Source organism: Loxodonta africana, chromosome 13, assembly GCF_030014295.1.
Source record: "Loxodonta africana isolate mLoxAfr1 chromosome 13, mLoxAfr1.hap2, whole genome shotgun sequence".
NCBI classification, from domain to species: Eukaryota; Metazoa; Chordata; class Mammalia; order Proboscidea; family Elephantidae; genus Loxodonta; species Loxodonta africana.
Genome location: NC_087354.1, coordinates 38,765,116 through 38,788,574, shown reverse-complemented (window position 1 = coordinate 38,788,574; position 23,459 = coordinate 38,765,116). Strand labels below are relative to the sequence as shown.

Genomic DNA, 23,459 nt, shown 5'->3' with positions numbered 1-23,459 from the left:
CTGCAGGCAGAATACTGTCCTAATTCTAGAAAACAAGTGAATTTATGAGTTTATATCAAGCTCATGTAATTTTAATTTCATATATATATATTTTTTTAATATGCCTAACTTAGTATGTCTTGGTACCTGTGTCTGAAATAGCTATCCCTGCAGTGTATAGGAAGTTGAATAAAAATTCTGACTTTGTAGCTAATGCTAAGGCGGGGGTCATCATGAGTCGGGGCTGACTCAACAGCAGCTAACACCAATAACTACAAAGAAGAAACTAACAGGTATCAATGAAAAGAAAGTTTCACAATACCTTATCCCAGAATTATATCAAGAATAACTTCCCTAGACTATAGATAGTAATAGTTACCATTTTAATATTTGGCTTCTTCTATGTAGAATGACAATACATTAGAAATACCTTGTAGTTCAAAGATTTAGTGGCAATTTTAGTAATAATGATAAAAACAATAATAGTAATATCTACCATATTTGAGCACTTCACGTGCAGTGTGTTATTTAATAACGTTTATAGCAATTCTGTTAGCTATTTAGTTATAATAGTGATTGAATAAACGCAGTGGTTTTTTTATACTTTCTCATTTTTAAATTTCTTGAGCTGAAGTCTTAGCTCATTAATTTTCTGTCATCCTTGTTTTCTGATAATGCATTTAAGGTTATAAACCTAATCCTTATTTACCGATTATCTCGTTATCCGACATTTTGCATTTACGACAATAGTAAAAAATCTACCTGATGATCTTACACATTAATGAGGTGGTGGGCATGGTGGCAATGGCTGCAGAGTATCCCCTACCTTGAGGAGGGTCTCCCAGTGGCCTCCAGGAAACTGGGTCATGATGCCCTGCACCCTCCACGCTCTTCTGTTGCTCAGGGCACCACATCCAGCTGCCTCTGCTGGTGGGTTCGCCAAGTCCAGCTGCCTTGTGGACAGATGGAGGGTCTGAAAACAGGAAAAATAAAATGCTCCATTTTCACATAACACTGATTTTTACATAACAACCTGGTCTTTGGAACCTAACCATGTCCATAAGTGAGGAGTAGGTGTGTATCTTTTTAAGTATCACTTTAGCCGCATCTCAGAGGTTCTGATATACTCTGCCATTTTTGTGTTTTGTTCCAACTATTTTCATTTTAATTTCTTTGATTCACGGATTATTTACTCTCTTTTTCTTTTGAGAACTGTGAGTTTTTGAAGATAGATCTTTCAGGTCCTTCTAGTTTGAGAAGAAAAACAAATACTAGGGAACAAAAATTGATAATTGGAGAGTTTCTTTTCAGAATATAAATGTATTAAATCGGTAGCTTTCATTTGCTTTTGGCTTTTGTGTAATGGTCCATACCACCTGAAATTTGATGGGGTTTATATCATAAACTCATGTAATTTCAACTTCAAACGTATTTTTTTACATGACTGACTTGGTATGTCTCGGTACCTGCACCTGAGCTATGTATGCCATCAGTTTATGACTCTCTAGTAGCTGTTCTTTTGTTTAATCTTGCCATCTGTCATGATCGTCTTCAGTGCTGCTGACTTGCCATTTTGGTTCTCTCTCTCACTAAGTTTAAAACAACCTATAACTGATCTTGTTCTGAGCCAGTACAAACAAAGCAGTCATGCAAGACTGACGTTATTCTGTCTCTAGGTCTACCATCAGACCGTGCCGCACAGTACCTAGAAGGGCTTATGATAAGGCTCTCTTCTTTAGCTTATTCTATGATTATCTTGGATCTGTGCAGTCCAACGCAGTAACCACTAACTACATACGGCTATTGAGCACTAGAATTGAGATTATATAATTAAAATTAGTTTTACCTGTTTCTTCTTATTTTATTTAATGTGGCTACTAGAAATTTTTTAATTGAATATGTGGCTCACATTCTATTCCTTTACATAGATCAAAAGGCAGTTGTTCGGCCAGAACGAGGGGATACTGATTGGCTTAAAGTCAGGAAAGGTGTGCGTCAGGGTTGTATTCTTTCACCATACCTATTCAATCTGTATGCTGAGCAAATAATCCGAGAAGCTGGACTATATAAAGAAGAACAGGGCATCAGGATTGGAGGAAGACTCATTAACAACCTGCGTTATGCAGATGACACAATCTTGCTTGCTGAAAGCGAAGAGGACTTGAAGTACTTACTAATGAAGATGAAAGACCACAGCCCTCAGTATGGATTGCACCCCAACATAAAGGAAACAAAAATCTTCACAACTGGACCAATGAGCAACATCATTATAAACGGAGAAAAGATTGAAGTTATCAAGGGTTTCGTTTTACTTGGATCCACAATCAACAGCCACAGAAGCAGCAGTCAAGAAATCAGTCAAAAGACGCATTGCATTGGGTAAATCTGTAGCAAAGGACCTCTTTAAAGTGTTGAAGAGCAAAGGTGTCACCTTGAAGACTAAGGTGCACCTGACCCAAGCCATGGTATTTTTAATATGCATGTGAAAGCTGGGCAATGAATAAGGAAGACCGAAGAAGAATTGATGCCTTTGAATTGTGGTGTTGGAGAAGAGTATTGAATATAGCATGGACTGCCCAAAGAACGAACAAATCTATCTTAGAAGAAGTACAACCCGAATGCTCCTTAGAAGAAAGGATGGTGAGACTGCGTCTTACATACTTTGGATGTGTTGTCAGGAGGGATCAGTCCCTGGAGAAGGACATCATGCTTGGCAAATTACAGGGTCAGCGGAAAAGAGGAGGACCCTCAACAAGGTGGATTGACACAGTGGGTGCAACAATGGGCTCAAGCATAACAATGATTGTAAGGATGGCACAGGACCGGGCAGTGTTTTGTTCTGTTGTGCGTAGGGTCACTATGAGTTGGAACTGACTCGACGGCACCTAACAACAGCAACAAATCTTTGTTTTGCATTTAACAAAAGCATTAGGCTAATATCACAATGTACAACTGGAGGAAAGCTTTCTCCTTAGCTTCTGCACTAAAATCCTCTGGAGAAGCAAGGCCCAGATAATACTTCTTGGTTTGTAGTGTCCAGGTATCCTGCACAAGGTTTTGGTAAAGCAGGAGCGATGCTGGTACATGTTTTCTGGCTGAAGAAAGCAGCCAAAACCCAGATCACCCACAGAGAATACTCTTATCACTCTTGATTCCACAGGTCGGTTCGATATATGTGAAAGTTTTAAGATTTCATCCTAATCATCTTCCTGCTTCTTAGACATACAGTTTTTTCATAAAGCTAGAACCAGGAAAACCTGCTTAAAAAGTTCATTTTGTCCGAAGGGACCAAGGGAACAGGAACAGATGGGATAGACTGCTTGGCAGAGGGTAAGGATGGCAACACAGGAGTTAGCTTCCCCTGATCTGCTTCCTGCTCCAAAAGGCCTTTCCACTTCTCAATGGCAGGTACAGGAAGTGAGGAGTTGCACGAGAAATCAGAGTTCTATCACACTTCTTGTATATTGGATTTATTCTGTATTGGATTTCAGATTCTTATGTTTTTGCCTAACCTGTTGTAAAAATGGTAGCGCAGCATCGTCTGACCTCCAGCTGCAGAGGGGGAGGACGAGCATCAGTGTCAGCCCAAAGCTGATTCCTATGACGTGGAGGTCAGACGTACTACCTTCTAACCTCTTTACCAGCTCTGACACCAGCCGTCCCTACCACAGCACTCTCTGCTTCTCTGCTGGGTTCCATATTTTGTTGCAGTGGCCACACAGAACTCATAGACCATACTCACAGTTGCGGGCTTTATTCGGGAAGTAGCAGGTTACAATTCAGGATCAGTTCTTCGGTCAGGACAGCCTCTTCTCAGCAGTGCCTGCAAGCAGGCCTCTCTCTGGCTCTTGGCCCATCAACCCCTTGGTCCTTTGGCCTGGCCTCAGCCCTGCTCAGGTAAGTGTTTCAAAGCTCTTTAGCTCTACCAATAAGTGCCCAGAGGCACCCCATTCTGCCAATAAGCTGCAGCCCGAAGGTGCTCAGCTCTCTGGCTCTGTGGGTTGGCAAGCCGAGCTCTGCCGACAGGTGCCCTGGAGGTACTCCACTCCACTCCGCCAGCAAGCCTCCTGCCTGAGGGTGCTCAGCTTTCTTGCTCTGTGAACTGGGAAGCCCGCCATGCTTTCTCCTGCCAGTATTCTGGTTCTGCTGTCTCTGCTGCCGCTGTTTCCCTGTCACTGCTTCTTGCCGTCTTGCGCCATCTCCAGTGTTACAACTCTCTTTCTCTGTCTTCTGGATCTAGGAGGTTCTCAGCACAGAAATCCTGGGTCCAAAGGACACGTTCCACTCCTTGCTCTTCTTTCTTGGTGATAGTGAGGTACCCGCTTTCTGCTTTCTGGCTCTGGGATGGCTCATTTTAAGCTTAGCAGGATGGCAAAACTGACCAATCTCCTCATTAGGGTTCCATATGCCTTATTTGCATGGCCCCACCTCTATATGGGTGCCATTCACCTTATTTACATTATTATTATTAGCAAGCTGTCCAGTCCCCTTGGTAAGCCACAACACCTTGTTTGCATAGCCCCACCCAGTCATTTGGTGGGAGTTACAAGACCATGGCAAGAAAGGTCATATAAAAATGCTCCATCACACCACATGTGTGTTATTAGACTTCGAGCTTCTTGAGGACAGGACAAAGCATTAGACATCTTTATATTACCTGGAAGGTACAACAACCTCAACAACAATAAAATTGTAGTTAACCTGTGCTGCTCAACCTTTTTGCTATTACATTTAGAAAACACTAATGTTTTTATCAGAAGGAATTCTAGCTACCAAATAATTATGTTATTCCATATGACTCTTTTGTACAAATTACAAAATTAGTGTCCCTTTCTGAAGATACTTTACTGCCATCTGTTGGAAAATTGTTATAACAAAAATACAGACCTGTAACAAAAACTTGGAGATGAATGGTGTGCCCACCCCACATTGTTCAGTGTACAGTCTGCTCAGCTGTACATGTAGCTCTGAGACCACCCCAACAGTCCACTTGGCGACCCTGTGAGCTGAGGGAATCAATATTTCGGTAAACCTCAGCTCATGAAGGCACGTCAGTGTGTCTTGGGAAACCGCGTTCCATGCTAAGGACTGAAGCCTCACGGCACCAGTAACTCAGTGAAGTGGAATTCTTATACGCCCAGTTTTTCAGGGGACCAAACTGAGGCCTAGAGGTTTGAACAGCTGGTCCAGGGTCATACATCTATCGGGTATCAGAGTTTACAACAACCTATAAGTGACTTTGACTTTAGGCAGTGAGACTGCTGTTAAAAAAATCACACTAAGTCAATAATAGAAATTGAAGTTTACTTAATATAAGATTTGCATTGGGTAGCATTTCTACTAGAGTCAAAAATGTTCTGAAGGGGAGAAGGACATCCAAAATGCTAATACCACATCTTATCAGCATTTCCATGAAAAAAGGGCAGGAAGAGAACTGGTAAACAACTTGTGGTCAGGAAGAATTTCATACCGCCTTCATTGCCTTGAACAGTTGAGTAATCACTGGTTTACCCTGAACCATAGCTCCCAGTCTGACCTCTGGAGCCTCTCTTCCCTGAAACTGACTGAATTCTTTAAAAAACACAACGCCCAAGGCAAAAAGGTCTTACTAGTTTATCTAGACCACTGTTTGACTCAAAGCTAACTTAGAAAACCATTTTCTTCAAGGCTCAAGGTTCAAAAGGACAACTAAGGGCAAGTGGCCTGGGTGGGTCACCCCACTCCACATATCCAGAAATCTCAATTCCGGGAGAATTAAAATGGTTTCTCACTATAGAGCCTGGGATCTAAACCACAGCAGTATACGCCTCTGACAAAAAATAAACCCGTTGCTGTTGAGTTGATTCCAACTCACAGTGGCCTCGTATGTGTCTGCCCACACATAGGTAGAACTGCTCCATAACGGTTTTCAGTGGCTGGCGTTTCCGAAGTAGACCTTTCTTCCAAGGTGCCTGTGGGTGGACTCTTAACTGCTAACCTTTTGGTTAGCAGCCTAGCACGTAACAGTTTGTGCCACCCAGGTGTGTCTCTCCTCTTACAAACTTCTGTTAAACCATATAGGTTGCTGCAGTTTCCAAGCCCTTTTGCTATTCCCATCCCAGCCCACTAAATTGATTCCGACTCATAGCGACCCTAAGAGAACTGCCCCATAGGGTTTCTAAGGCTGTAATCTTCATGGCAGCAGACGGCCCACATCTTTCTCCTGCGGAGCAGCTAGTGGGTGGGTTCAAACTGCTGACCTTTCGGTTAGTAGCAGAGTGCTTAGCCACTGCACCACCAGGACTCCTATGAGAATCTATAGCTATAGTCTTTTAGGTTTTAGCAAAGGAAAAGGAATTTGCGCTTTCTTTGGCCAGTCCTTGTTTCTGTTGAGTGCTGTCCCTTCTCTGTATTTCAGAATTACCTCCTGTCCTCCCACCACCTCTACTGAACTGCTACCAGCTTGGTGGCTTGTCTGGGCTCTCACTCGTCTAGGTCCCCTCCCTCGGCTAAGGCTACTAGGACTACCCGCCTTCCTTCTGTGCCCATTCCTTTCTATAACCCCACCTCTTTTTGAACCCTTAATTGCTGTTCTCCCCTCCAACATTTTCTCTCCAAATTATCTTACTATCCCATTTAGAAGGAAAGTACCTCAGGGCAGGGATTGCCTTGTTATGTTGTGAAGCAGTATCTAAAGTGCTCCATAAATTAGCATCTGTAGGGAGTTTTCTACATACTAATTATTATTATTGAAATACAAAAATGCTTTCTGAGCCATGAGGAAGCATCCTAGGAGATTAGTCTAATTGCCTGTACATGTTTTTTAAAAAAGAAGAAAAGCCTTTCCTCCTGCCTAAGTGAGCTATCAGAGGCTCAGAACTGTAGCCAAAATCCCTGGACTCAGTCCGAACTGTTGTTTCAATGCTTTTATATTAATTCAGAGAGCCATATTTGAAAGAGTGAAATAGGGTCCTGTTGGTCATTGGAGCTATTTATGCTGGTCAGAAAGGCAGGGATGGCCCCAGAGCCTGCCTTTGGTTTGCTTTGGCCCAGAATCTTTTTTTTTTTTTTTCTTAGTGGCATTTATGGTTAAAGTCCACAGGATTCATTTCTAAGGGAGATTTAAAGTAAATTTCTTTTATGTTAAGTTTATGTAGATGTTTACTGCCAGAGTGAATCAATATTTTTATTAGCATTTTATGATGCAAATGGGGAGGCTTTTAAGACCTGTTGAATTTTAATGTAGACATATATGTCAGAAGGACTCATTTATGAAACTATTGATCCTTTTCCAATGCTTGCTTTGAGCATATACCTACAAAAGTAGTTAGTGAGACAGTTTCTGTCTATATAAATAACTTGCTTTAAAAATCTTTACATTAGAACTTGTTGATCTGATTTAAATATTTCTGGTTTTCCTGAATGTGAGATGTAATAGCTTGATTAATAATTTAATGAATGTCCCTTTATGAAAGAAATGCTAGTCAAAATAAACTGAAATGACTTTAAATGATCAATCGAAGTTACTTGTAAATCTAAAACAGTGGAAATTTTTCAAAGAAAAGAAGCCTGTTTATCACTCACGTGAGTGTCTGTCCGTGACTGAGGAGACAGTATAACGACACGGCCTTGTTGTGTTGTCCCGCCGTGTGTAATCTAATTGACTGGGCATGTTCAAGATGGAGCCACTGACCCTTTGCTTTCTGCAGTACACCCTCCTCAGCCGAGGACACGGTCTCTCTGAGCCATGTGGCTCTTACTGACACTTGGCTTTTGATGATAAATACAGAGTCAGCTGAATCTGAAAAGAAGCCCTGCTCATTTTTAGATGATTAACTCACTTTGGAGACCCGATTATTTTCTTTCCCCGGGGTACACAGTGATATCTTGTTGTTCTGGTGGACACTTTGTGCCTTTATAGAGCTTAGCCTTCTAGAGATAAAGCCCAGGTATACACCTCCCATATGCTGGATACAGTTATAGGACTCAAGCTGCAGAAGAGCTGGGGGATCATCTAGTCCAGTGGTCCTCAAATCTGGCTGCACATTGGAGTATCCTGGGGAGGTTTTCCAAAAAAACACCAGTCCCAGCCAGGGCTATACCTCCTCTGTTTACAACTGGGAAAACTGAGGCCCAGGAGGGAAATTGTGACAACACACAAAGAGGTGCTGTGTAAAATCATAGCATAAGGTGGCAATGACATTATTCCCAGATCCCAGTTGAAATGCTCTTGTTTTGAAAGGAGCAGTTTTTAAATTAGCTCAGGTGCAGTGCAGAAAACAAGGTGGGGCCAGCTGACACTGTCATTGGCTTTGATGTATCTTCCCTGTAATAAAACAGCATGACACAGCCACCTTCAATGCCTTCCATGTGTTGTTCATATTAAGGAGGGACTTTACTGTCAGTTGTGACAAAGCCAAAGTGTCAATCTGGCTACATGGTAAGGGCACTCCCTACCCAAGCCAGGGCTTAGTTCATTTTGTGTGTGGGTAAAGCTTTTTAATTGAAGCTTTAATTTTACCTAGTAAACAGAAAGGAGTGGCTAAGCTCTTTTAATTAAGTCCTTATTAAATCAGTTTTCCGTGAAGATAGTGAGTTTTAATTTTTAAACACGGATACTCTAAAAATTTTAGTTAAGGGGATAGAGAGCAGCAGTCAGTCGTCATTTCTTCGACATTCTGATTTTTGGGAGTAGGGGAAGGAAGAGGTCTAAACATCATCACCAGCATTTGCTTAGAAACTAGTGTGTGGGGGCTGCTTTCTGTTAGGCTTTGGAAATACAAAGGTTCAGCCCATGCCTTGGAAAAGTTTGCTATTTATTTAGAGAGTGTGTGTGTGTATCTGTCTATTATGTATATATAATATGAAGTTTAATAAATATACCCTAATCATAATTGCCATTTTAATAAATGTCCTTCTGTGAGAAAGCAAACAACTAAGTCAAAATATATGTGAGTATGTGTGTTTCTATGTTAATATGCAGCGTGTATATTGTGGATGGGTATATATAGCCTGTGTGAGTTGGGGAGTGATATCCAAATGAGTGGCACAGACAAGAAGCACTACCTCACAGATCGTTGTGAGATTAGGTGAGACAGCTGGTGTAAAGTGCTTAGCACAGTGGCGGGTACACAGTGAACGCTCAGTGTTCCCAGCTACATACGTATAAGCATTAGGTGGCAGTGAAGTCAGAGGAAAAAGAGGACTGTGGGTAGGGAGGATCCGGGAATGAGAAAAGTATAATTTAAATAATACATATTGCTTCTCTCTTTTTTTAATTTAAAATCTCTTTTTTTAAAAAAAAGACTTGAATTGCTAATAGCTTTGGAAAGTGTTATATAAATACATATTAATGGTATGGTATCTTTTGTTTTAGGAACTTTATATTGCCGTAGGAATATCCGGAGCCATCCAACATTTAGCTGGGATGAAAGACAGCAAGGTAACTATATACAACAGTAACGAGGGTTAAGAGGAAATGTTTTCATTTTAAAAGATTTGGGTTTCACTGTGTGTTTTCCGCGTAGTTACATAGTATGTAGTTGGACCATTGACCTTAACACAGATCTGGGAACCGAAAGAAATAGAGGCCACTGTTCACTGCCTGAAAATGTACCGTTGGTAGGAGAGGCAGTGCTGTGTCATGGAGAGAGGCCTGACCCTGAATCCCAGCGTCACCTCTAGCTAACTGCATGGCGTGTTCTATCTGCACCTCAGTTTCTTCACCTGCCTGGTGGGAGTGTGCAGTCATGATCTCTAAAGTCCCTTTCAGCTCTGATAATCTGTGGGTAAAACACGTGGGCCATATACAACTTTGATGAGGTTCTGACCACCTAATTGGTTTATGAGGTCGTGCTTCCTGCTTATCTCTCTGTCTGCTTCACCGGTCTCCTCACACTTCCACCCTCATACAGCAGTAGGATTGTTCTTCTTGGATTGGCACCAAAGTGTGACCAGCACATTTTGGGTTGGAACATCAAGACATCTTAATATCTTAGTAATTGTCAAAAATACAGCGTATAGAGGAAACACTCGATTTAAACGTGCTACTTGGACTATATCTAGAAGTCCTGTGTAATGACTCTGAACATATATTACAGAATATGACACATTAATTCATGCATAACAGTGTACAGTTTGAATTATGAACTTAGTCTTTCATGAAGTCAGGGATGCCTCTGACACTCCTGCATTTATCCATTCAGGTGGAAGCTTGCTGTAAAGGGTAATAAAACTTTTAACAGGTTTAACTTCTAACTTGAAGAAATGCATGCACTACCCCCTTGTAGCCTCTAAATGAACTGGCCCGAAACTAGTCAGATTTCACAGTTGGATGGCAGGTTTCTTTACTGAGCTATGAAAACAGCAGTGCCAAAAGGGAAAATGTTATTGCTGCATTAAAGGGAAAAAAAAAAAAAAAAACACCCTCCAACACCAGCAGCCTTAAAATATATTTTTTAGCAGGACAAGTTCAGACATATCTAGAATTCTGCTTCTCTAAGATAGAAGATTCTGCCTGCCAAGAAGATCCTGGTGAAAAGTTGTATCCCAGGCCAACAGGGATAGATTGGGGGAGGGAAGGACTAGACAGTATATGCTAAAGCAAATAGGGGATGTTGAAGTGAGGAGACCAGTGTTGGGGGACAATCCATTAGAATAAGCTTGAGCCAAGACTTTGTCCCTCCATCCCCTCAACAAACATTTATTAAGCGTGGTCCTTGTACTAGATGCTCAGGATACTTAAATGAAAAAGACATTGCCCCTCCCCTTGCCATTTTATGTGGGTCACAGGATAATCTCCAACTGTAATTTTGGTTAAGCTCTAAAATGGGTTATTAGGATCATTGCTTTAAGTCTGATAGTTGCATTACTTACAAGCTACAATTTTAATTAACATTGTGGCATAGTGGAAGGAATATAAGAAAGAATTGTATCAAATGAGTCAATGTAAATGAAAGCACTTTTTGAACTATATACATATTAATATGGTTGAATACAACCTGTGAGTTTAAAAACTCTAAAAAGAGGAAGCATATGAGCCATAATGAGATATTAGGAGAGCTCTAGAGTATAAGCAAGACTCGATCATAGTTATTTACAGTTGAGAATCAGGAATATTATTTTAGTAATCTGAAAAACAAGTACCTTAGTGATTCTTTGCCCCTACTGTTAATGTGCTGTTTCTTTAAAATTAACTTTTATATAGTGGGTGAGAAAGCTTTCAGATGGCTGTACTGAAGATGTTTGGCTGGGGGGGGCTCCAGAAGAATCATTAACCATCATTAATTAAATAAAGCTCTGCTAGTAGCCGTGAAGCAGCTGTACATTCCCAGAAGAGAAGTACCTCAGTGCAGATCAGTGCCTGTGATTCGAAATGTTTGTTCTTGTGACTTTGGATTTGAGGCTTATATTTGAAACCATTGTTTATTGTCTCTGTCCATGGTGTCATATACATATGGCTTGTTTCTTGGATTGACAGTTAATCACTGTGCCCCAGTCTCAGATATTCTGGAATATTCTGCCCCTGCAAGAAAAGTACGCATATGTCGTGCAGCCTATATTTTAAGTCAGTGTATCAAAATACTTTGCAAATGTGTTTCAGCTGTTTTCATGAGATATAGTAACAAGCAGGTAGAAACTTAATTTTACTTCTAGAGATTTCAGTTATTATGTTCTGTTATCTATTGAGATAAATTAATACACATTAAAGTCAAAACTCTTAATTTTACTTTAATTAAAATGGTGTTAGAAGCATCTATGGGGAATGCCAAACTATATGTAATATATAAATAAGTCCTATGTCAATAAAAGAATGATTGGTAAACAGAGCACCTTTTTTTTTGTAATTGTGCTTTAAGTGAAAGTTCATAGTTCAAGTCAATTTCTCATATAAAAACTCATACACATACCCATATGACCGTAGCTGTTCTCCTTATAATGTGACAGCACACTCCTTCTCTCTGCCCTGTATTCCCCATGTCCACTCAACCGGCTCCTGTCCCCTTCTGCCTTCTCATCTCAACTCTGGACAGGAGCTGCCCATTTAATCTCATATATCTACTTGAGCCGAGAAGCACCCTCTTCACCAGTATCATAGTCCAGTCTAATCTTTGTCTGAAGAGTTGGCTTCAGGAATGGTTTTAGTTCTGGGCTAACAGTCCAGGGGCCATGTCTTCTGCGATCCCTCCAGTCTAAGACCATCAAGTCTGTTTTTTTTTTTTTTTTTTTAACTAGAATTTGAGTTCTGCACCCCAGTTTTCTGCTGCTCCATCAGGGACTCTCTGTTGTGTTCCCTGTCAGGGTGGTATTGGTGGTAGCCAGGCACCATCTTCTGGTCTCAGGCTGATGGAGCCTCTGGTTTATGTGGCCCTTTCTGTCTTTTGGAAACCCTGGTGGTGTAGTGGTTAAGTGCTATGGGTGCTAACCAAAGGGTCAGCAGTTCAAATCCACCAGGTGCTCCTTGGAAACTCTATGGGGCAGTTCTCCCCTGTCCTATAGGATTACTATGAGTCGGACTCGACGCTACGGCCATGGGTTTGGTTTTTTTTTTCTTTCTTTCTGGTTTTTCTGTCTTTTGGGCTCATATTTTCTTTATGTTTTTTTGGTGTTTTTCATTCTCCTTTGCCACAGGTGGGTTGGGACCAATTGATGCATCTTAGATGGCCGCTTGCTAGCTTTTAAGATCCCAGATGCCACTCGCCAAAGTGGGATGCAGAATATTTTCTTCATAAATTTTGTTATGCCAGTTGACCTAGATGTCTCCTGAAACCATGATTCCCAGACCCCTGCTTCTGCTATTCTGTCCCTCCAAGTGTTTGGTTGTATTCAGGAAACTTATTAGTTTTTGATTTAGTCCAATTGTGTTGACTTCACCTGTATCACACAGCACCTTTTTGAGTGATTATTTCTCCTTATGCTTTTAATAAGCTGTTGTTATACCTTTAACATTAAAAAAAATTAGATAAGAGAAACTTTTGCTTGTTTTATTACATATGTTTGTCGCATACATAAAGACTTAAAATCTTTTATTTTAAAGTTCTCTTTTATGAACAGGTTGACTAGTTAGCCTTTATATTCTTAGAACAGACAAAAGATAATAATTTTAAAACAACAAGCAATATGGAGTATGTGGAGATGGAAGTAGTTGGAGGTACAAAGGTTGTGAATTAGGGTGGAATTGTTACTTTTTTATCTAAGATCAAACTTTTTTTCATAAGTCAAAAAAGAACTTTTAGAAAAAATAACGATTTTAGAAAACAGTTTGGCAGTTCCTAAAAAAGTTAAATATAGAATTACCATATGACCCAGCACTTCCACTCATGGATGTATACCCAAAAGAATGGAAAGCAGGGACTCAAACAGATGCTTTTACACCAGAGTTGCAGTACTAGTCATGTTAGCCAAAAGGTGGAAATAACCTAAATGTCTCTTAACAAATGTATGGATAAACAAAACATGGTATATGCACACAATGGGCTGTTATTCAACCAAAAAAGGGAATGAAGTTCTAAACATCTATGACATGCATGTACCTTGAAAACATTATGCTAAATAAAATAAGCCAGACACAAAAGGGCAAGTATTAGTCATTAAGAGCTCAGTTGCTAACCAAAAATGTCAGCAGTTCGAACCCATCAGCCGCTCCTTGGAAACCCTATGGGGCAGTTCTACTCTGTCCCGTAGGATCACTATGAGTCAGAATCAACTCGAAGGCAACAAGTTTGTTTTTTTTTGTTGTTGTTGCCGTTCTTGTTAGGAAACCCTGGTGGCGTAGTGGTTAAGTGCTATGGCTGTTAACCAAGAGGTCGGCAGTTCGAATCCACCAGGCACTCCTTGGAAACTCTATGGGGCAGTTCTACTCTGTCCTATAGGGTCGCTGTGAGTCAGAATCGACTCGATGGCAGTGGGTTTGGTTTTTAGGTTTTGTTCTTGTTATAGTAAATATCTAGAATAGGCAAATGCATAGAGAAAAAGTAAATTAGAGATTGCATGGGTTGGGGAAGGGAAGATAGGAAGTTATTGCTAAAGGGGTAGGGAGTTTGTGGTAATGAAAAGGTTTTGGAAATAAATAGTGATGGTTGTACAACACTGTGAATATAATTAATATCACTGAATTATACACTTAAAAATGGTTAAAATGGAAAATTCTATGCTATATGTATTTTGTCATAATAAAAAAAATAATGATTTTAAAACCTTTTTAATACTGAGATGAGCTGGGGGTGGGGGTGGGAGATAATTTTGTTATGTTCCAACCCAGAAATTTCTAATAAATTTAGAATATTGGCACAGATGCACCAAATGAATCTTACTTGGTAGATATTTTTAAGAATATCAATTTGTTGTAAGAAGAGTTAAAATAGAACCGTTAATCTATGTGGTATGTGATTTCTTGATAAAGGCTAACTCCTTTTATTTATTTATTTTTTATTTCACAGACCATTGTAGCCATTAACAAAGACCCAGAAGCTCCAATTTTCCAAGTGGCAGATTATGGAATAGTTGCAGATTTATTTAAGGTAAGCTGGCCTTGAGAGAGATGGCAGTTATCTAGATTGTCATCCAAGAACCACTCAGAGTTGGTCAGGAATGAAACTATTATAGTAAATCATTTTGTGTGTGTGTGTATGTGTCTGCCGGTATATGTATACACACTATTAATGTATGTACACAATTTTGACCTGCTTAAAATGAAGTTACCCTAGTAGATACATGCTGTTTATAGAGTAGTCTAATTTTCTTCTTCAGCAAGAGTTCAAATTGCTTTTAAAAGATCCAAATGGCTCTTGGTATCACCTGTACTCTGCTAGTATTACAATGTGAAGTGACTCAATTAAGTATAACCTAGAATTGTATTTGGCAGGTACCTTAAAGAAATTCACATCAAACCCCCTCATCCAGGAATCTGCCGAGGATGCTGTAGCTTCTCAGGGCAAGAGTAGGGTCTCGAGTCCAGCTGATTTGACTCAGCAGGTTTGCTTGCTTGCTGTGTTTAAGAGTTAAGGACTTCCTAACATGATGAATGTAGGGAAGAACACTTATTTCCTACTCCTTAAACTCTCCACTTTTTAGGTATTCTTTCTATCCTGCCGCTGCCCTTGTATTTCTCCACGGGAGAAATGGCTTATTTGATTAGTGATATTGATGAGCACTTTATAGTATTTGGCCCCATTTAAAGGTCACAGCTCATGCGCAGCTTGGCCTATTTCCCACCCCCCCCATCCCACCCCCCGGCCTGCCTATGAGCTTCTTGATTACCTTGTGCAGAAATCACTTACACAGGAACTGACTCTCTGAAAGTATACAATCCTGAGAGAGGTGGGTTTGCTGGAGTGAGGATCTCCTCACATAAAACCACTACAAGGGCCTGCGGGCCTCAGTGGAAAGGCTTCAGCCTGAGAACAGAGCTGGGGTGGTCCCCCCAGCAAGAGTATTGGCCCATTACTGTGCCTTCACCAGCACTGTACATACATGATCCAGATGAACTCGTGAGCTGTACCTTAAGAGCACATCTGTACTCTGAAGGCTGTCTTCATGCCCAGTGAAGGGTGGAAGGAGGACCCTTCAGCAGCTCAGCAATGGCCCAGCCTGCAGGCAAGGACTAGGGTAGGCTGGTACTCTGGGTCAGTGTGGACCATCCTTCGCTTCAGGAGGCTAGATCTTGCCTTGGGAAGAAGATTGCCCCTTTTCAGTGAACCTAAAATCTTATAATCTGAAATTTGGGGTTCAGGTAGGTCAGGTACTCCTGTTGCCTGACTAAAGTGTATAAGAACAAACAGTAATGGCAATCATTTGGCTACTAAGATATCCCAGTGTGAGGGGAAGCTGGTATGAAAAAGAGAAATTTTTGTGTCTCTATACAAGGATAACTTTGTTCGAGTAGGAAGCATTTAGTTCCAGTGAGGTGAGGATAGAGGGGTAAAGATTCTTTTTATCTAAAAGTAAAATGAAATACTTGTTTAACAGCAACAGTGTACCATGTTAACATGTTTGTAGGCAGGCATCTGCTGTAGTTGCCTTTTTTCCCTCAAGAATATATTAATAATTTATAAGTAATTTTGTTTATTTTAAGGAATGTTTGTCTACTTCGCCTTGTGTCCTGTGTATTCCAGCTCATGTGGGGGTTTACAAATAAAATGATGGAACCGTGAACAGTTGGAAATTTGTAATGTGTCTCCAGTGGACTACCTGCCTTGGGGCAGGAGCATCTCTAGAAATTACTGATGGGATGGTATCCCACAGCACACACAATGCCGCCTGCTGTAAGGACAGCTCCCAGGTTTGGCGTGTGTGTGTGTGTGTGTGTGTGTGTGTGTGTGTGTGTGTGTGTGTGTGTGTACTTAAACAGGTATCTCGGTGAGAGCCCTAAGAGAGCAAAAGTGGAAAGGGACCTCAAAACTCACCCAACCAGCTGATTTCCAGCCTGAGGCTCTCAAGCTATTTTTGGTGTTTTAAGAAGCCCGGTGTTGAGAGACTGTAGACTGTAGAAAGACCTTTTGGACTAAGACATCGCATTTCTTTGCTTTAGCTAGAATTAAATGAAGGCAGTGACTATCTCATGCTGCTTAGAAGTTATATATGTCTTTGATTAATATGGTAGGAGAAAAGTTAATTAATGCAGTTTGTGAAAAAACTAATTAAAAATTGTGAAAATTTTATTTAAAGTACTGGTAATGTTGCAGCTTCCCATTTGTTACTACGTGAGTAACAACAAGCCATATGCATCCTTTGTCTACGTTGTCTGCGTCCCAGAGAAATGTGATCTAAGGAAATTACTCTGCAGGTTATCAGCACAACTGTTCTCTATCTCATCACCCTGCCTTTCTAGCTGGTCAGGTCCTACAGCCACGTCGTTCACCACTACTCTTATCCCTAGATGAAGTGCAGCAAAAAGAACCGCACCTTTTGACAGACTTTAGGAAACTAGACAGTACCCATCAGACCATTTTCTCAGCTGAAATCAGAATTAGGGTGTTGTTACTCTGACACACATGGAGTCGCCTTGAGTAGGAATCGACTCGACAGCAAATGGTAAAAGATGAATGTTACAGTAATTCAGACTGACAGGGTTGCTTAATGAGTATGCTTCTCGCTGGGACCACTCTTGTCTTTTAAAATCCAATGCTTATAGGTATAACAACATTTTAAAATACAATTATATTTGTGACAAATAATGAGAATTAGCATTATCTATTTTGGATTAAGATCTTAAATAAAGAAAATATAAGTCAGATAATAACTGCAAAGAGGGCATTTTTTACACTAAATTTTTGTGTAAACAAATTATAAGCTGTATTACACATCACAAGTATGTATAGTTATAGGCTAATAATTCCCTAGGGGATGCTTTACTCACCAAATTTAATCATGTCTGGAGTAAAAATATAGGCATTTTGTTCTTTAATATTTATTTTGTTTCACTTCACCTTTCAACAATTGTATGAGCTAGTTTGAACAAATTTTTTTGTTTTTGTTTTTTTTCCTTATATAACAAATAAACCAAAAAAACCAAACCCATTGTCATTAAGTTGATTCCGGCTTATAGTGGACCTATAGGACAGAGTAGAACTGCCCCATAGGGTTTCCAAGGAGTGGTTGGTGAGTTTGAACTGCCGACCTTTTGGTTAGCAGCCGTAGCTCTTAACCACTGCACCACCAGGGCTCCATGTAGCAAATAAGTACAGCAAATAAGTGCTTTAGTTCAGATCCTGCCTTAGCTGCATACTAGTTAAATTATCTTGGTTATTTACTCTCTGAACATCAACTTCCTCGTAAGTAATACAAATATACTTCCTACCTTACGAGGTTGTAAGGAAGATTAAATGAGATTATACTGTACATAGTACAGTTCGTGACAAATATTAGCCTCCCTGTTTGTCTATGTACCTTCCATAGAGGCTGCTCAATAAATGGTTACTGGAGTTGAAGCAATAGGGCACCACTTGTCTTTTTTTTAAATAGCTTTACTGAGATATAATTTACATACCATAAAATTCACTCTCTTAAAAATGTGCAATTCAGTGTTTTTTAGAATACTCAGAGACTTGTGCAACTAATCACGATCTAATTCTAGAACATTTTCATCACACCAAAAACCGTACCGGTTAGCCATCGCTCTCCATTCCTTTCTCCCCCAGCCCGTGGCAGACTAATCTGCATTCTGTCTCCAGATTTGCCTGCTCCTGACATTTCATGTAACTGTCCCCTTTCACTTATTGTAGTGTTTTCAAGCTTCATGTTGTAGCCTGTATCAGTATTTCATTCCTTTTTATTGTAATAATATCCCATTGTAGGCATATGCCACATTTTATTGATTGATTGATCAGTTGATGGGCATTGAGTTATTTCCACCTTTTGGCTATTATAAATAATGCTGCTATGAAAATTCACATCCACATTTTTGTGTGAATATGTTTTCATTTCTCTTGGGTTTAGAAATTGGAGTGTAATTGTTGGGTCACATGGTAACTCAATGTCCAACATTTTGTAGAACTGCCAGATTGTTTTCCAAAGTGGCTGTACCATTTTACATTCCCACCAACCATATCTGAGGGCTTCAATTTCTCCACGTCCTCTCCAACCCTTGTTACTGTCTGTCTTTTTGATTATATCTATCCTAGTGGGGATGAAGTGGTATCTCATTGTGGTTTTAATTTGCATTTCCCTAATGGCTAATGATGTTGAGCATCTTTTCATGTTCTTATTGGCCATTTGTATCTTCTTTAGGGAAATGTCTATTCAAATCATTTGCCCATTTTTTTTTTTAACAGAGTTTCTTTTTATTTTTAAGTTCTAAGAGTTCTTTATATATTCTGGACACATGTTCCTTATCAGGTATATTGCAAATATTTTTCTCTCATTTTGTGGATTGTCGTTTCATTTTCTTGGTAGTGTCATTTGAATCAGAAAAAAAATTAATTTTGATGAAGCCAAATTGATCTGTTTTCTTTCATTTCTTGTGCTTTAGGTGCCATATCTAAGAAACCACTGCCAAATCCAAGGTCACAGAAACTTACTCCTATTTTTCCTTCTAAGAGTTTTATGGTTTTATCTCTTACGTTTAGGTCTATGATCCATTTTGAGCTAATGTTTGTTTATAGTGTGAGGCGTAAGGGTACAACTAATCTCTTCCAGGCCATGAACGTGTACTGTCTTTCCATTTATTTAGCTCTTCTTTAATTTCTTTCAGTGATCTCTTATAGTTTACAGTGTACAAACCTTGGACTTCTTTTAGATGGTATTATAAATGAAATTGTGTACTTAATTTCATTTTTGAATTGTTCATTGGTAGTATATAGAAATACAGTTGAATTTTTATTTTGATCTTGTATCCTGTAACCTTACTGAATTTGTTTATTATTTTATTGTGTGTGCGTGTGTGTATTCCTTAGGATTTTCTATATGCAAAACCATCTCATCTGTGAATAGAGATAGTTGTACTTCTTTTCCAACCTGGATCTCTTCTATATGTTTTTCTTTCCTAATTGCCCTAACTAAAACCTCCAGTACCATGTTGAATAGACGTGGTGTGAGTTGACATCCTTGTTTCTGATCTTAGGCGGGCAACATTCAGTGCTTTACTATTAAGTATGTTGTTAGCTGTGAGTTTTTCATAGATGCCCTCTATCAGGTTGAGGAAGTTCTTTCCCTTCTATTCTTAGTTTGTTGAGTGTTTTTACCACCTGCCTTTTTAAACCCTCTTTTTCATCTCTCCCCAACACAGCTATTCTCTAGAGTCCTTCTAATTTCATTGCTATGTCTAAAAACCTGCGTTGTGTATCTCTGCCGCCTCAGTTTTCGTCCAGAATCCTTTTCTTCTCCATGTTGATGATCCAGATTTTACTAATCCACACTTAACCCTCCTTCCTTAGAACTTCTGAATCTGAAGCATTTAATTTCTTCTACTCAACACATAAGATGAGCAAGTTTCTGATTGGGTGATTCATAGGCCTGTGTCCCTGCTCCACAGTTAGGGTAGGAAACTCCGTGGGTGAGAATCAGGCTTGAACTCTGTCTCCCACAGTGCTTAACCTGGGGAAGTACTAAGTAAATCAGTGAAAAATACTAATAATTGTATTGTGATTTATATCACAGTGTGCCTGTTTTTAAACTTACATTCACTCTCATTTGGTCGTACTGAGTAGGAAGCTGCCTTTGCTCTCCGTTATATCTAAAATAGAACAGAAACGTGGCTCTTTCAGTATGCTAAGGCCATCATGTACTCTGTGAACCTGAGTTGATTTTTTCTCCTCCCCAAGAAGACATTGTGTAGGGTGCTTGGAAAGTCTGAGACTGGTCTAGTGGAAAGGATATAGATGATGGAGAGAGCCCCTTAAACTCTTTTTTTTTTTTTTTGGTAATGTGGCAGGGGGATATTCTGTAAGGGCTTTGAAAAATTATATGTTTTAATTTTGATTAAAGATTCTATAGAAGAATCTCTATCAAATGGGAAATGCAAGACAGAATTTCAAATTCTCATGGACTTTCTGGAGCCATGGAAGCTGGATGAATCCCTGAAACCATGGCCCTAAGATAATTTTTAAATCTTAAACCAAAAATATCCCCTGAAGTCTTAAAACGAAACAATAGCTTAGCTTAACTAGTAAAAAAAGTCTGCCTTGAGCATTATGCTCTTTTAAGAACTAGCTATACGAAATCATATTGTTAACGGTAACTCAAAAGATTATATGGAACCTTGGGGGGCAGTGAGTTTCTGTCAGTGAGGGAGGACAACTCAGAAAAGGCGGGTGAGAGTGGTTGCACAACTCGGAGAATGCAATCAGTGCCACTAAACTTTACATACAGAAACTGTTGAACTGGCATATGTTTTGCTGTGACTGTTCTCAACAACAACAATAAAATAAATAAAAAACTTTTTAAAAATTGTATGTTCTAAACCAAACTAATGTTGGACTTCCTGGGGAAGGAAGTTGGGCTCTAGCCTATTTTTCACAAGCCGCGCAGGTCCCACGTGAGGCTCGTTTAGCATGTCACCCTCGTGGCTGGCATGAGCTCATGGCCTCTCCACCGAGGAAAGCTGGGGAAGTGGGGCCAGCACTTACTGCTGCCCCTGAGCTAATGCCTGCTGGCTCCATGGTAAACATGGGCTTTTTAATAAGCTGGAGACAAAGTGACATTCGGAAGAAACAACATGTCGACAATTTCCTTAATAAATTTTGTACGAACACATTATTTCCACCTAATGGAAATGTAGCTCTCTTAAATAATTGAGAGGCTGTACTCATCAGTGGTGAGTTCAGCTGGGATCTCTGTGAGCTAGCGCAGCCGACAGCCCCTTGAAAGACTGGGTAATTGATATTTTACACAAGTGGCTGGGCTAGTTTTCAGGTGGGCTCTGTGTGACGTCACCCTGCAGTCGCAAAGCGGCTCCACACTGGAAGCTGCGGTTGCAGCCAGTCAGCAGTGCCAGCTCGGTCAGTTTCCCCTTTCTGTGGTTTCATACTGTGCTCACTGACCAACCACTGCATCAGCACTGAAGCCCTTGATTTTAATAAGGGGTGATGGCCGTGAATGTTCAGCGTGCAGCTCAGTTTTATGTCCATATGATAGTAACGTGTGCTGAGGAAGCAACCAAAATGTTTGTGAAATGAATGAATGGTGAATGAATGAACAGTCAGTGACAGAAGAAGTGTTAGAGGAGGTTGACGGGAGGCATGCCTAAGTGAGAGACTTTGGTGTGGACTTAGAAGAAAAGATATGTATGAAGTAAGGGAAGGAATGCTGGGGAAAACATGAAGATAAAAAACACATGTTACTCTCAACACAGACAAGAAGAATTAGACTTCTGTTTTCTCTGATGCCTTCCTAAGGTTTGTTGTTGTGTCAAAAAAAAGGCCTCATAGGCAGTGAGTGGGCTCTTGGCCCTGCCAGCCCTCTGTCCAGGGTGGTCGCTCCCTCAGAACGTTTGCAGTCTCCCCATGGGTGGGAGGAGGAGAGCAAGAGTTCCCTGGCAGGGGCGCTTTGTGCTTCAGCAGTGACGTGCACTGTGTTTTGGCCTCTGTGTACTTGTTAAGGAGCCCTGGTGACACAGTGGTTAAGAGCTTGGCTGCTAACCAAAAGGTCAGGAGTTCGAATCCACCAGCTGTTCTTTGGAAATCCTATGGGGCAGTTCTACTCTGTCCTATAGGTCCGCTGTGAGTCAGAATCGACTCAGTGGGTTAGGGTTTTGATTTGGTGCTTGTTAAGGAGCTATGACCATGACCACAGTGAAGGCTCAAGTTGTTTACTTTTTTTTTTTTTTTTTAATTTGCAGGTGGTTCCTGAAATGACTGAGCTGTTGAAGAAAAAATGAATCATGATCATGTCTTAAGAAGGCAAACTGTCGAAGTATTCAGCTGGAATCATGGAAATTCAAGGATATTCTAACACTCATTGGAAAGCTTGGAGAGCTAAATTCTCATCATTTTGGAAAAAAAAATCTAAGAGATACCAGGACGCTTTTTCTATGGGACTGTTATATTTCTTTTTAATTATTTTTGGTTCCAAACAATTATTTTTTGAAATTTTCTAATTCTATAATAAAATATATAATAAAGCCTTTCCACAGCTTTAAAATTATTATCAGAAATATGCCTGTCTTCTTAAAAAGAATGGGAGTAAAAATTATTCTTTTTGCCTCCCTTGTTCATGGAGAGCTCTGTGTTTTAGGAGAAATTGTGAAGATGCATGTTCCCGCCAGCCTGGTCAACCTAATCTGATTGTGGAAGGGCCTATATCAGAAAAGAATGGAAGTGTGTCGGCAAATTCAGAGTTAAAAATGCATGACCACAGGCGTGGCCATACTCCAGTTTTCATATTCCCATTTAAACATACTCTGGTCTTCAGAAAGCCATGGCTAATGTGACAGAAGCAGACCGGACTTAAACCTAAACCTGCAGAATTTACTTAGTTGGCTAAAGTGAAGTTTAATTTTCCATTCAATTTTAAGGTTTTGTCAGTTTGTAAGAATTTGTGTCAGTAAAGAAGAAGGCGTGGGGACAGAGTGCATGTTTTGGGACAGTATAGTCTCTTTGCAAACAGATAGTTTGTTATAAATGTTTAAAATCCCACTCAGCGAATGCTGTGGTTGTCCTCGCCCTCCTGATCTATTCTTTGTCTCCCTTTGGGCTCCCTTGGAAAAGCAACTGGGCATGTGAGTCAGCGCACGCTGTGGTTACTCTGGCACGCACGCTGCCGCTCTAGGGCACGGCGGAGGTCCGGGCGTCACAGGAACAGAGGGCTGGGGTGGTGCAGGCCCAAGAGCAGAGGCTGCTGAGGCTGTGGCCAGGCCTGTGGGAAGGCATGGGCAGGTGTCTGGGGTCACAGAAGGCCAGGAGTCAGAAGGTAGAATGGAGAGAACTTCCATGATGGACCAGATCTGCAGAATTGGAGTAGCGACCAGGACAAGGAGAATGGCAGGGAAGAGATGGGAGGTGACAGTGATACCTTAGGGATGGTGGTAGAGGGGACCAGCCAGTCCCTCGGTGTAGCCGGCCTGGGGC

The 23,459-nt window shown here is 40.4% G+C and overlaps 1 protein-coding gene across 2 annotated transcripts in view; it reads left to right on the top strand.

The window, feature by feature from the left end:
• The window catches only part of ETFA (electron transfer flavoprotein subunit alpha), a 94,656-nt gene extending 72,107 nt beyond the window's left edge, over positions 1-22,549 (top strand). The window contains exons 10-12 of one of the 2 annotated variants that reach the window (XM_023552957.2): positions 9,335-9,400; positions 14,397-14,477; positions 22,232-22,549. In XM_023552957.2, the coding sequence (XP_023408725.1) occupies positions 9,335-9,400; positions 14,397-14,477; positions 22,232-22,270 (186 nt within the window). In that variant the 3' untranslated portion in view covers positions 22,271-22,549. The remainder of the gene's footprint in view (positions 1-9,334; positions 9,401-14,396; positions 14,478-22,231) is intronic. The other variant, XM_010593776.3, reaches the window with a different exon arrangement.
• Positions 22,550-23,459: the final 910 nt, after the last annotated feature.